Below are 12,812 nucleotides of genomic sequence, written 5' to 3' on the forward strand. Positions count from 1 at the left end.
GCTTAAATGGCTCCAATAAATCAAGCTACCAACCTGAGGTTACAAAGTTATGCGTTACAAAAATCTATTTCTCGTTTTTACAGTCTGTGTTACAGTCTGCACAGGGAACTCTCATTTCTCTTCCTTTACAAAACAGCAGGAAGAGCCGGACCTGTTTCACATGATCACCATGACTTTTGGAAAAAAACAGAATGTCGTCCAGGTAGACAATCACAAATTGGTTAATAAAGTCTCTTAGGACATGCTTCACCATTGCCTGAAACACTGCGGGAGTGTTGGTGTTAGGCATTACAAGACACTCGAAGTGACCCGGATGAGTATTGAATGCTGTTTTCCATTCGTTTCCCTCTTGGACGCGAACCAAGTGATAGGCATTGTGGAGGTTGAGTTTGCAATAACTCAAAGGCCGACAAAAGCAGAGGCAGGAGATACCTATTCTTAACAGTGATTGTGTTGATCCTCAGAAGTCAATGCAGGGATGGAGAGTTTTGTCCTTTTTCTCAACAAAGAAAAAACCTGCACCTAAAAGATGCTACTCCTATATGACTTTGTGCAGTGGGAGGGAAGGTAAACAGTTTTTAAAAGGTGAAATATGAAGTCAAAAATTGCCAATTATTCCTGCACTCTTCCTTTTTTGATCCTGATTGCGATTACGAAGAAATTAGATGACGTAACTGTGGAAGAAACCATATGCCTTCATCAAGAGAATATGAGCTGTTCAAGAGGAAAAGCTTCAACCTAAAAGTCAATAACATGTGCAGATGAACAGAGGAAAGTTAAAGGAGTGCAATAGGCAACTGGGAAAGTAGTGTGATATGTCTCCCCCTTCTTCTCCTCTTCACAGCCACTGGCAGCTCAGCAAGTCATAGAAACTCAATTATTTTTTTGCATTTATGGTCGATGTGGTGTCAGCTGCTTGAAATCAATCCAACAGGACAGATATAATCAAAGTAGTAGCTGATGTTGCAGAAAGATTCCTTGAGTGAATTAATCTAGGTCCAGAGCAGTTACACAAGTTCATGAAGCGAAAAGTGAAGATTCATGAGAGAAGGAGGGGAAGGAGGTTTACAGAGAGAAGTGAAGAATACACTGAAATTGCAGGCTTGGAAATCCATGAGGATGACAGATTCTGTTTTACCTGTTGCAATGGAATACAAAAGTTTGATTGCAAATTTACAGGCATTTAAAAGATTTATTGATGTATTTAAAGATCTGCTAACGAGTCATTGAAGAACCTTGGCTTAAGATTTTGAGTTCCTAGGCCATGAAAATTCAGACCTGATCAAAATAAAAAAGCTGCTGGATATTGAGCAAGTCAATAGTCTGTGTGTGTGTATGGGGGGGGGGGGGGAGTCCGGTCTGTAGTGGAACTGCAGGGGAGGAGTGGTCCACTGGGTTCAGGCCCGACTGGCAGCCACAATCTTTTCATGCCTCCCCTATTTCAGTAGCATGCTGGGAAAAGAGAGAAGGTCCACGCTGTGAGTGAGTGTGCATCTTCAGCTATGAGAGACCACTGGCAGTTACAGGCTGGAAAGGCTAAATGGTAATTAAAGAACTGGGAACCCTCAACACTGTATGCAAGTTTATTTTGCTGGGCAGAACCAACACCAGCTGGTGTCAGAGAGTCTTTGTTGCAGTCCATACACTTCCATACTTAGGGGGTACAAAACTATTTAACAATAAATTTAAATCTGCTCTCAGAGGTGGTAACATGGGTGAGGAATAACTAAGAAAAAGAAAAGAAACACTAAGAGAACACATATATAAACTATAATATCGCTAGAAGAATTGAAAAGGGCTATTTAAAAAGCAAGGAAGCCAGCCCCTGGAAAACATGGCATTAATAATTATTATCTGAAGAGATTATAATTGAACCAGTGTTGGACTAAATATTGGTTTTTATGAATAATATACGGAAAGAGAGATTTCTCCCCAGTTCATAGAAGCAAGCAATACTCATTAAAGCACTAAAATCAGAGGAGGCTGGATTGCTTGCACGGTCTTACAGGCCAAGATATACTGTGTAAAGTTATGGAAAGAACGGTAACTGATTAGTTTTTAAGCTGGAGAAGGTTTAGTCCTTTTTCAGAGTAGGTTTCCTAGGCAGAGGAGCAACATGGCATCCATCCATTTATTTTATTTAGCTTCTCTGAGGCGAGGTTGCAGGGGCAGCAGCCTTAGGAGAGAAGCGCAGACCTCCTCCCTAGACAACCTCCTCCCTAGACAACCTCCTCCAGCTTTTCTGGGGGAACACCAAGGTGTTCTCTGGCCAGCAGGGAGTTATAATTTCTCCAGCATGACCTGTGCCTCCTTCTGGTGGGACATGCCCGGACTACCTCATCCTGAAGGCATCCTGTCAGATGCCCAAACCACCTCAAGTGGCTCCTTTTGATGCGGAGGAGTAGCGGCTTTACTCTGAGCCCCTCACCCTATCTTGAAGGGAGAGGCAAGCCACCCTTCTGAGAAAGCTCATGTCTGCTGTGATCCTGTTCTTTTGATGACTACCCAGAGCTCATGACCATAGGTGAGGGAAGGGACGTAGATCACATGGTAAACTGAGAGCTTCACTTTTATGCTCAGGTCCCCTTTTACCAAAACATAAACTGTGCAAAAACATAACTGCAGCTGCAGTCCTAATCCATCTGTCAGTGTCCTGCTCCCGGGAACTCCTCCACTTGGGAGTAGCAACTTGTCCCCGACCCAGAGTGGGCACTCCACCCTTTTCCGGCTGAGACTTTGAAGTGGCAGGAATGAGAATCAGCACCTCACACTTGACTGTAAACTGTTCCAGTGCGAACTGGATGCCATGACCTGATGAAGCCAATATGAACTGTTAGGAAACCCGGCTCGGGTGGCTGCGGTATCATCTGGATGATATATTAGGAAAGGTGTCACCGTCTTAATTACTTAAAACAACTTTTACAGAGGTAGCTATTATTGAGTAAGGGTTGCAAATCCATGACTAGCAATGACACTGGCCGCATTGCACGTGTTATGTACAAGGGTCAAACTGAACTAGATATGGCATGTAGTGATCACACTAATCAAATGAATTTTGGGGTATGCGCAGGCACATTACAAACCACCTAGTGAGAGTACACCCTGAGATGGAAGCATTTACAAAAAAGACAATCACATATTTGTAAGTGAACAAAATATTTCCTTTATTCTGCAAGAGAATCAAATATGTTGTAACTCCACTGATAATCATACGTGGGTTTTGCTCATAAAACAAACGGCTCATAAACAGTCAAACTCTTCCAACGGACACAAGAAAGTAGTGTAATGGTGAAGGACCAAAAACCATTTCAAAGAGAATACCAAGAGAAGCCAAAAGCAGGTATGGCTGAGGGTAACGCTGAGAAAGAGACCAGCTTGAGTCAACCGAAAATACTGAATGGGAGAGATTTCATTCAGTCAAGGTACAAGTTTGTGGTTCTCTGATGTTATGTAAATCAGCACTTTGTCATTTTTTCTTTTATTGTTTATTGTGCAAAATTCTTATGAATGACACATACTGGATGTTTTAAATCTTTGATCATTTATTGTAAAAGAACACTGGGCTATAGTTAATGCCGTAATTTGGACTGAAAATACTCAAAGCTTATTATTTATTCATGTGATGTACCAATGGTTGGCATACATTTTTGGTTCTCTTTCTCAGTTTTGTTATACCATTAAACACCCAACACAAAAGGACTATAACTTGTTACAGCTGTAAGCAGTGATGTTAAATTTGCTATATTAAATTCAGATCTCAATACACCATAAACAGACAAATAACATTCGATTTTAAAGACATCTTTTTAAACCATTTTTCTTTTACACACAAGAGAAAACAGTCAATAGTACCAAATATGCATGCTGGATCTGTACGTATGCCAAAAAGGGGTAAAAGGCATAGAAGGGAGGAGGGGATGTTGTATAACCTTTTTTGAAAAATGATTTTTTAAAAGTTTTTTTTCAAGTTTTTTTTTTTCTTTTTAAAGAAACTGATACTCCCCAAAGCTGTGCTGGGCGCTGTGATCAGATAAGCATTCGTCAGAAGACAACACAACTCCTCTGTAAGAACAAAACATATTAAAACCTGGCTGCAAATAAAACTTTGCAGAACTGCTTAAAGGATGAGTAGTAGCAGTACTAGTGGTATTAATAATAGTAGTAGAGGAATAACAGACAGTTGCTATTTTAACAGTCCTGCAATGATAGTGAGTATAAACACTCAGAAAAAGGTAACAGTGGAGTTATTGTTCCTTTTTGTTACTGAGCCTGCACCTTTGTTAGAATCAAAATGTACCTTCATTTTCTGAGAGGTGATCTTAAAATCTGTTCCCTGGAGTTGTATAAGTTGATGCTGAGTTTTCTGAAGTAAACTCAACCAAACAGTCATTAAAAGTAAACTTGACAATATTTTGGTTTGTCCCATTAACCCTCATAACTGATGTCACTGTAACCCCAGGTGTACAGAAAGGCCTGTATTTTGGGTCTGTAACTGCACAAATACATTTTCCTCCATCGTGAACCCCTGACTGACAAAAAAGGGAATATTGCATGTAATTGTTTAGTGATACAAAAAGTGAGAACAATCCTGCAGAAATAATTTAATTATTTGTGATGTTTAAAAAAAAAAAAAGACATCTGGATGGTGGCCGGGGGAGGGGTTATAGCGAGACAAGACATCCCACTCTTAAGTTAAGTCAAATGCTTGTAGTGCTAAAAAGTAAATTTCATGAGTTCGGTCTTTTTGGGATCAATTTCTTGTGTCTGAATCTGACATCCCATTAGGAACATTTGTTCTGGATTTCTGCAGGACACTTTCCAAATAAAGAAAGAAAAAAAACTTCAAACAAGACTGAACTTCATAAACTGGCAAACACAGATTACAATAATTTTGATTCATTTACAATCGGAAGATCAATGAACACGGACTAAAGATGGATCTTTCCTGATATGCCACAAAAACAAACAAACAAACAAAAAGACACGTTTCGACTCACAAGAACTGAACTGATGGACAATCCAACAATCTCACCAAGCAGTATGGGATGGTCATTCACACTATGATTTTATTTTGTGAGTCGTGATACCATCATTTCAATGGACGTAAAAAATTGTTTCTATTACTGAAACATTCATTTTCCAATCATCAACAAACATCAAGAACTTAAATCTTTGGCGTTAATGTGTTTTGAAGGGTGGGTGGGGGTGGGGGGGAATGGTCAAACGGCGACTAAAACAACCCTTCAAACTGTAACTCCTTTAAGCTCTATATACATATAAAGATATATCATATATATGACATCTCTGTAAATGTGACTCTGGATGCATACGCAGACATCACCAGTAAATGTGTGCAATTTCAGTCAAGCCCTATGTGACAATCGAAACACATCTGAGAAAAGTTTCAAATGGCACCTTCTTCCCTCCCAAAGTAGCTCTACATTTGCCTGTAACAAATACTGTACATACACTACAAACCTCATCCCTGCTCACCAGAAAACAAAAGGGAACTATTTGCTTTTTAAATTTTTTCTTTAATAAATGTATCATTTTATATAAAGACATTCAACAGTGAGCAATGCAATACAGTTCAAGTAATAGACTTAGGGATGTTTGAGTTCCCTATGCAAAACACAAAAGTCTGGTAACAGGGAAAAAAACTAAACAAACAAAAACCTAGACCGTATGTTGACTGAGGGGAAAGAAAGACCATGACATCCATTTGGTGATGATGCTGCATCTAATTATGGGAACCGATGACGTACAAGACTGTTAAAGGTAGGACATTTTAAAAAGTCAATGTCATGGGCCTACATTAGTTGATGAGTGACTGAAGTATCCATGCACAAAAACCCTGATTTAACCTGATTTTTTTCCCCTCAAAACGCTGGCTTTGTTGTGTGGTAGCTTCTACGGTAAACTTGGAAAAAAGACCTGAGGGTTAATGACCAGAAAGTATGATCGAAAAAGTCGTCCGAATTAAATGGGCCTGCATTCCCGATAGCACCTTGAGAGTTAGCAATAGTATGTGTTGATTTTAGATAAACGTGACTGAGGTGCTTCGGATTAAGAAAACACACAAAAACACACTGGACCAACCTCGCTGTACATTCAAGATTATACTGACAAACCCCATGAAAAAGCAAAGATAACCTGTGACTTAATCCAAGAAAGCAAAGCTCTGAGGCCGTGTCCAGTTCAGAGGCTCATTTGAAAAAGGGAAGGCTAAACCTGCACCTCTGCAAAAAAGCATTTGCAGATGATTCACCACAGTGTCATTGTAAATTCTCACAATATGGCCATAATAAGATTAGAAAATTAGCTTGTGTATACTTACGGACAGTAAACAAAAACACTGATACCAAACAAAAACAATAAGATGCAAAAAAATAAAATTAAAAAAAATCTAAAATCTCATTAAATTTATACAGTTGCAAAACTGCAAAATACATAGTTTGCAATAGAACTGGAAGCCCAACAATCCAAAGATCTACAGAAACGCACATATAAGCCTGAGAAACTCCTTCCCACTGCAGCGGTGTCTTAAAACTTGTATATTACAAGAAGCCCCTGAAACAGGACACAGCTAATCTCCCTAAATTCTTCATGCTGCAAAAGTTACGTTGGGTTTCTACTTATGGCTGCTATTCTTAACTGAACTGGAAAACTCGGGCTGATAGATCAAGTAAATTTGGCACCAATTTTTTGAAGTGGTCTGTCAGACATGACATACAATTTAGCAGTTGAGCCGGTTTTTGTGTAACTTTTGAGCTACACTTCTACAGGTCTAGAGAAGTGAGTTCTATATACACTTCCATTTTATTCTATTATGACTACTTGTGAATTTGTGTGGAAACTAAACAGACTTGCAGTCTTAAGAGATTTACTGAAGCAGGTTTACACCTTCTTGATAAGCCTTAGAACAGGTCAATTTAGATTTAATACTGCCACACCGATTCATCCTGTAGTTTACAAAGAAGAAAGAGAAACTTTCACTACCCATGGCTTTCAGCTCCACAAACCTCACTTCTCCCAGTTCATCTACCTATTGTCAGCAGACTAGTGGGCAGTAATGGAGGGAGGGTTATGGTAGATAACAGTGAGCAGACTCCAATAGGTTGTAGAAGACATAGAGATGACTGGAGATAAACACACAGTGGGCACAAACAAGGCTTTATGATTTCTTCACAATGATTCCTTTGCACTTTCCAAACAATAGCACTCTTTCTAAAACTGGACACTTTCTCTCTGTGCGTTTGTGGCCAAGCTTATCAAAACTGGGAAAATCTTAAAGATGACAATAAGAGAGAGGGGTGCTTTATCTAACTTTTTTTTTTATTATTAGATGCTCTTTCCAGTTTTAAAAAAAAAGGCTAATGCCTAACCAGTGTGATTAGTTTTAAGACGAGGATTAGAGTGAGTTGAGAATCACATCTCTGCTTTTTCTTAAGCATTCTCTTAACCTTTGATTTCATTACGACCTTTTAAAAGCTCCATATTATCAGTCAGGCAGCGATAAGTCAACTTGATCACTATGAGAAGATGCTTTACTGTGCTGTGTATTCATTTTCTGGGGGGAATAGAATCTAACTTGGTCGTGTATTGTAGCTCTCAGTGTTTTATATGTGTTTCAGATATTTTTCTTTTTATCGAGTCGTTGACAGAAAATGGATCCACTGGTTAGAAAGTCACGCAGAGAGCATGTCGTTTTGGGTTCAAATAAAAGCCAAACACTATCAGCAATCAGACAGAAAGGGAATTTCACTCCAACAGCTTAACTGTGATTATCTCTAACTTTAGTGCATCTCACACTAACTGCTGAACTACATTAAACACAAAGCTAGATTGCACGTTCTTTCAAGTTTTCAGATTTTCTTCTAAAGCCTGTATCTTCAGCTCAGGACATGGACTTTGTGTGCCTGTGCTCCTTATACATAAACATTTAGTAAAAGCTTATTTTTTCTGAAGGCGTTCAAACAAAAACACCCCAGTTTTTCAGCCTGCAGTCACATTGCATTAGCTCTTTTCTTTGTTTAAACCACACATAAAATGGGTTTCAGCTTTTATGGCAACATTTTTCACCAAGCTTAGCCTTTCAAAGGCTGGAAAAGGAACCCTTTACCAGTTTACCTTAATGTGCCTTATGCTTTCTTCAGACCAAATTCAAAGTGAAATTTTCACGTCCCAATTATATAGAAAGATAAAATCAAAGAAGCAAATTGGCACAAATTTATGACAGGTAATGCAAATGAAATCATTTTTGCATAGGGCAAATTCACACTAATGTGCTGTGGATTTAGTGTCACCATTATCACAGTTTGTAAGCAGCTAGGCCGGATGATTTCGGTTAACCTTTATACTGATGCATGAAAAAAAAAAGAAAAAGAAAGAGCTTGGAGGAAACTAAGCAAAAATGTTTCCATTAATTTCAGCTATCAGTTTGTCTCAGGAGGAGAAAGAAATTTTGGGGGTTTTGAAATTAGCCAAAAGATGCCATGTAGCTTTAGCTGCTAATTACACCTCCTTTGACTCATCCACTTTGGCGTACACAGCCAAAATTTTGTAAGCGCTGAGATTACAAATGGAGGTTGTTTGAGTGCTTTGAAGGTTGTGGGGTTCATGTACCCTTTGGTTTATAAAAAAAAAAAAAGTATATTTGTCGCTAAAGCACACGGCCTGAAACTCATTTTTATGTGTGGCCTTAAACACATCATTGCTTATCTTCACCCATTTGCATTCACCAAAGATGGGAAAATTAAATAAAGAAAGAAAAACCCAACAGATGCTTTATCCTCCCCCTTCACACCAACTTTGGTCTCTGGTTGTGATTTGTTACCATTTACACATACTGTGGTGTGAAAAAGTATTCTTCCCATTCCTGATTTTTTTTCTTCTTTCAAAAACACATTTGTCACGCTTTCATGTTTCAGAGCCTCGAGTTTTAATCTTAGATAAGGACAGCCTGAGGAAATACAAAATGCAGGTTCTAAAATATTTCAATTTTTAAGGACAAAAAGCAGCTATCCAAACCTTCCTGGACTGGATCGTGCCCATAGATGCCATTTTTGCCCTGTCTTATTGGTGAATCATGCATGCTGACCTGAACTGAGGCAAGTGACGTCTGTAGTTGTTTACATGCAGTTCTTTTATGAACCCCTGAATAAGTCGTTGATGTGCTCTTGGAGTAATTTTGGCAGGATGGCTACTCATGAGGTTCACTATTCCAACCTTTCACCATGGTTCGCTGGATTCCCATAGAAATGTCTTTGTAGCCCTTTCCAGACAGACAGACAGACGTCAATGACTTTGTTTTTCATCTGTTCAAGTTTCTTTAGATTGTAGCATGAAGTTTCGCTTTTATTTTTTCTAATATACTTTAATTCACAACTTCCATATCTGGCAGTAAACTCATGAATTATCAAGGGTGGAGGGCAATTCCTTTTCTCTTTTACATAGAGACGTGTAGGTTATAATTGTTTTTTTTCCTTTAATAAATGAACTTCATTTTGCACTTACTTGGATATTTAATAATATTTGTTTGATAATCTGAAACATTTAAGTGTGACGTGTGACATGTTTTCCCCCCCCCCAAGAAAAAGGGTGGTACAAATACTTTTTCACAGGACTAGAATAAAAAGCAATGTTAAAAGAAAACAATAATAAAGACAAAATAATTAGTTTATACAAGCAAGGCTTCAGTCTTTGAGACAAAAAACTTCTGTGTCACTTGTGCACCTCCCTCCCCCCAGATCCCTCAGCAGCAGCAGTCTACTCTCTCTATAGCACCTAGTGCTTTGTCTTTTATGCTACATCGTTTTATCTTTTTGTATGGCGAGGGACAGAGAACAGACACTTGACATCATTTCAAAGTAAGTGAAAACAAAAAGGAAACCTCTTAAAAAAAAAAAAAAAAAATCTCCAAAAATATATTTCAAAGTTACACCATCTGATGAAAAGAAAAGGGAGGAAAAAATGATGAGAACACAGAAAAAGTCTGATGGGAATGTTTTGTTGTCATTCTTGTACTTTAGAGTTTCTGGTATAAAGTCTGAGCTGGAGTTTAGGTAGCAGCGGGATCAACCTGAAACTCTGACGTCTCCTACTCCATTTCCTTCCTTCGGTCACTTTTGTTTTCACATTCACAAACATTTAAAACTTCCTTGTGCAAATCAAGCAGTCTTTAGAAAGAATGCCCTCCAAAATTGTTCTTGTAAAAATATATAACTCCAAGGTGGCTGATGTGTGTGTTGCAGCAAATGTTAAAATTGTATCGATGTTCATCAGGTCTGGACACAGGGTTGTTTTGTAATTCAACCAATACCACCACCACCCATTAAGCTTCATAACACTCCCTTTTCTCCTTTATCCTGAAGACGGTAAAATGTGTTGTCCTTCTGGGGGTAGTTGTTTAGCATCGTTGGTTGGGGTTCATCTTCGTCCAGAGGGCATCTGTGCGTAGACAGGGTAGGCAAGGCGCACATTGAGTGAGTCATTGTGCTGCACCAGGGAAGTCTGGTGGTAGTGGAGCACCAGGTCCTTCAGGCTGCTGTAGAGGTTGTATGGCTCAGCAAAGCCAAAGCCACGTGGTGTACTGTAGATGACACAGTGCTTCACCTCCCCTTCCACACTTAGGAGACACACAGGAGAGGTACTTTAGTTAAGACTGTTTTAAGGTTAAAAATTTGTCATTCAATGTTTTCTTTCTGCATTTCCAGTTTCTTCCAGCTAGCTTTGTTCTACTACTAAAGTAAACTCCCAGGGATAAAAAAAGATAAAGAAATAATGGAAATCATATCAGTTTTATTATTTTGGTTACATTCAGTATTTTTTCAAATGTTAATTTAGTGTAGTGATTTAAGAGTTTTGAGTCAGTGAACTTGTTGGTTCTGTGAAAAATGACCTTTTTCATTAATTCTCTCAAACTACTACTTCCCAAGAGGAAGCATCTTATTCAATGCTGACATTAAGAAAAATATACATTTTGGAATCAAACCTTCCTGCTCTCAGGGTTCACTCAGTGTCTAACCAAAGTTTGGGTTGGGGGAAGACAACAGCTAACAACAACACTACTTTAGAAGATCAAATCTCTGCATTTTAAAACACATTTTGTACTTTAACATCCTCCTGCCTCTGGCTCTTCTATCATCTTGTTATAGCATGCTTTTAAACTGACTTTTACAAAGCTACCATGTTATTGGGTTCAGTCTAAATATATAGACATGGACACATAAGTGGCTTTATTGTAACCATCGACTATAGGTTGCCATGGAAATAGAAAGCAATCAGCATGTAAATCACTGAGTTTTTTCCCCTCCCACATGCTGTGAATGCATCATTAATCCCCTGTCTGAACTGGAAGATTTTCTACGCGGCACACTTTGCCCACAGTACCAATGGGGGTCAAGACATATCACAATGTATATCGTGTATCGCGATATAGCTAAAAAAATATTGTGCATTACATTTTCCTCATATCGCCCACCTCTACCACAGTTTTGTGTCCAAAAATGTTTTTTGGGTTCCCTCAAACGCACACTGTGAATCACAGTGTGCCGCAGACTTAAAAAAGCCCTATCATCATCTTCAATAAAATAATGAGTTTCTTTTCTGAAGCATTCAAATATTTCGTGGCTTAAAGATGTACTGCAAAAGCATGGTGCTATTGAAAAGCCTGAGAGTAAATACAATTAAAAGTTGTAGCTTTTTTGTAACTTCGATTCCATTTTAACAACTTTTTATGTATATACTACAAATGCCTAATGTTGTTGTTGGCACTGGTGTTTGTCTCAATGTGCAATATTTTGAAAGGTGTCCCAACATTTTGTCCTTGTGTACAAACAAGGAGGACAAAAATGTCACTCTTGACTTCATAAAGTATGGGTATGTAAAGTAAGACGCACATCACTTCAGTCATGTGTTGCTTGTACTCACACTACAGAGCAGGCATAGCACCCTTTTTTGCTGCTTTCTCGGATAAGAAAAGCTCCATCTGGCTTCCCCAGGAGCAGCTCCTCTGCCTGTGTCCTGTTCAGATCCCCCACAAACCAGTTCTTCTCATCATAGTGAGGCAAGTTCTCATCTTCCTCACTCACAAAGTAACCTCTGCAACCACATACATATGCAATACATTGAGAAATTGCACCAAAGAAATAATATATTCTGCTCTTTAAATTAACAGTTGCTCTAAGTAAGTAAAGTAACAGTGTTTGGGTTGCAGCAAAGCAAGTAGAGACTCACTCGTCTGTGTTCTCATTCTTGATTCCCAGCCAATCATTAATTCGTTTCTGACGAACTCCTTTATGATTGAGCCAGCTAAAGAGAAGTAGAGAGAGAGAGAGAAGCATTGTTACTGCTAGGAATCGGTTTGAAACTTTGAAATTTGTTTATGTTAGAGTGAACCGGCACAAGACTGAAATTGGCAAATGTCCTCACAGAATAATTTGGGATGTTCTGCTGAGAAACTGCTTAACTTGTTCCTGGAAATAAAGCAGGCGCTCTGATATCGAGTTGAACTGGACCTTCCCTAAACTAAAGCAAGTTTCTGATTGAGCCACTTGATGTGCTTTTGGCTCTAGAACTATGATGAGTCAGATTTTCTTTGATGTCCATATGACAATCAATAAAAAAACAATTATTTCATTGGAAATGATTCCACTGATGTTTGAGTTTTTTTGACCACATCTAATAACTCCCCATTTGACTTTCAAGTGTGTGTAGCTACCCCACAGATGTACAGCATGAACAATATAAACACATGAAAACAGGATCCTGTTCCAGGTCAGTAGGTTTTTAATGCTGACCTGCTTTGACCT

General features: G+C 38.7%; 1 protein-coding gene across 7 annotated transcripts in view; it reads right to left on the minus strand.

Annotated features, from left to right (window-relative positions):
• Positions 1 to 3,143: 3,143 nt before the first annotated feature.
• LOC120744258 (phosphatidylinositol 3-kinase regulatory subunit gamma-like) overlaps positions 3,144 to 12,812 on the minus strand; it is a 189,150-nt gene continuing 179,481 nt past the window's right edge. For all 7 annotated transcript variants that reach the window (XM_040048528.1, XM_040048529.1, XM_040048527.1 and 4 more), the window contains 3 exons: positions 12,238 to 12,312; positions 11,932 to 12,102; positions 3,144 to 10,627 (listed from right to left, as the gene is read on the minus strand). In XM_040048528.1, coding sequence (XP_039904462.1) covers positions 10,429 to 10,627; positions 11,932 to 12,102; positions 12,238 to 12,312 — 445 coding nt within the window. In that variant the 3' untranslated portion in view covers positions 3,144 to 10,428. The remainder of the gene's footprint in view (positions 10,628 to 11,931; positions 12,103 to 12,237; positions 12,313 to 12,812) is intronic.

This window comes from Simochromis diagramma, unplaced genomic scaffold (genome assembly GCF_900408965.1).
Source record: "Simochromis diagramma unplaced genomic scaffold, fSimDia1.1 OVJJ01000557.1, whole genome shotgun sequence".
Classification (NCBI taxonomy): domain Eukaryota; kingdom Metazoa; phylum Chordata; class Actinopteri; order Cichliformes; family Cichlidae; genus Simochromis; species Simochromis diagramma.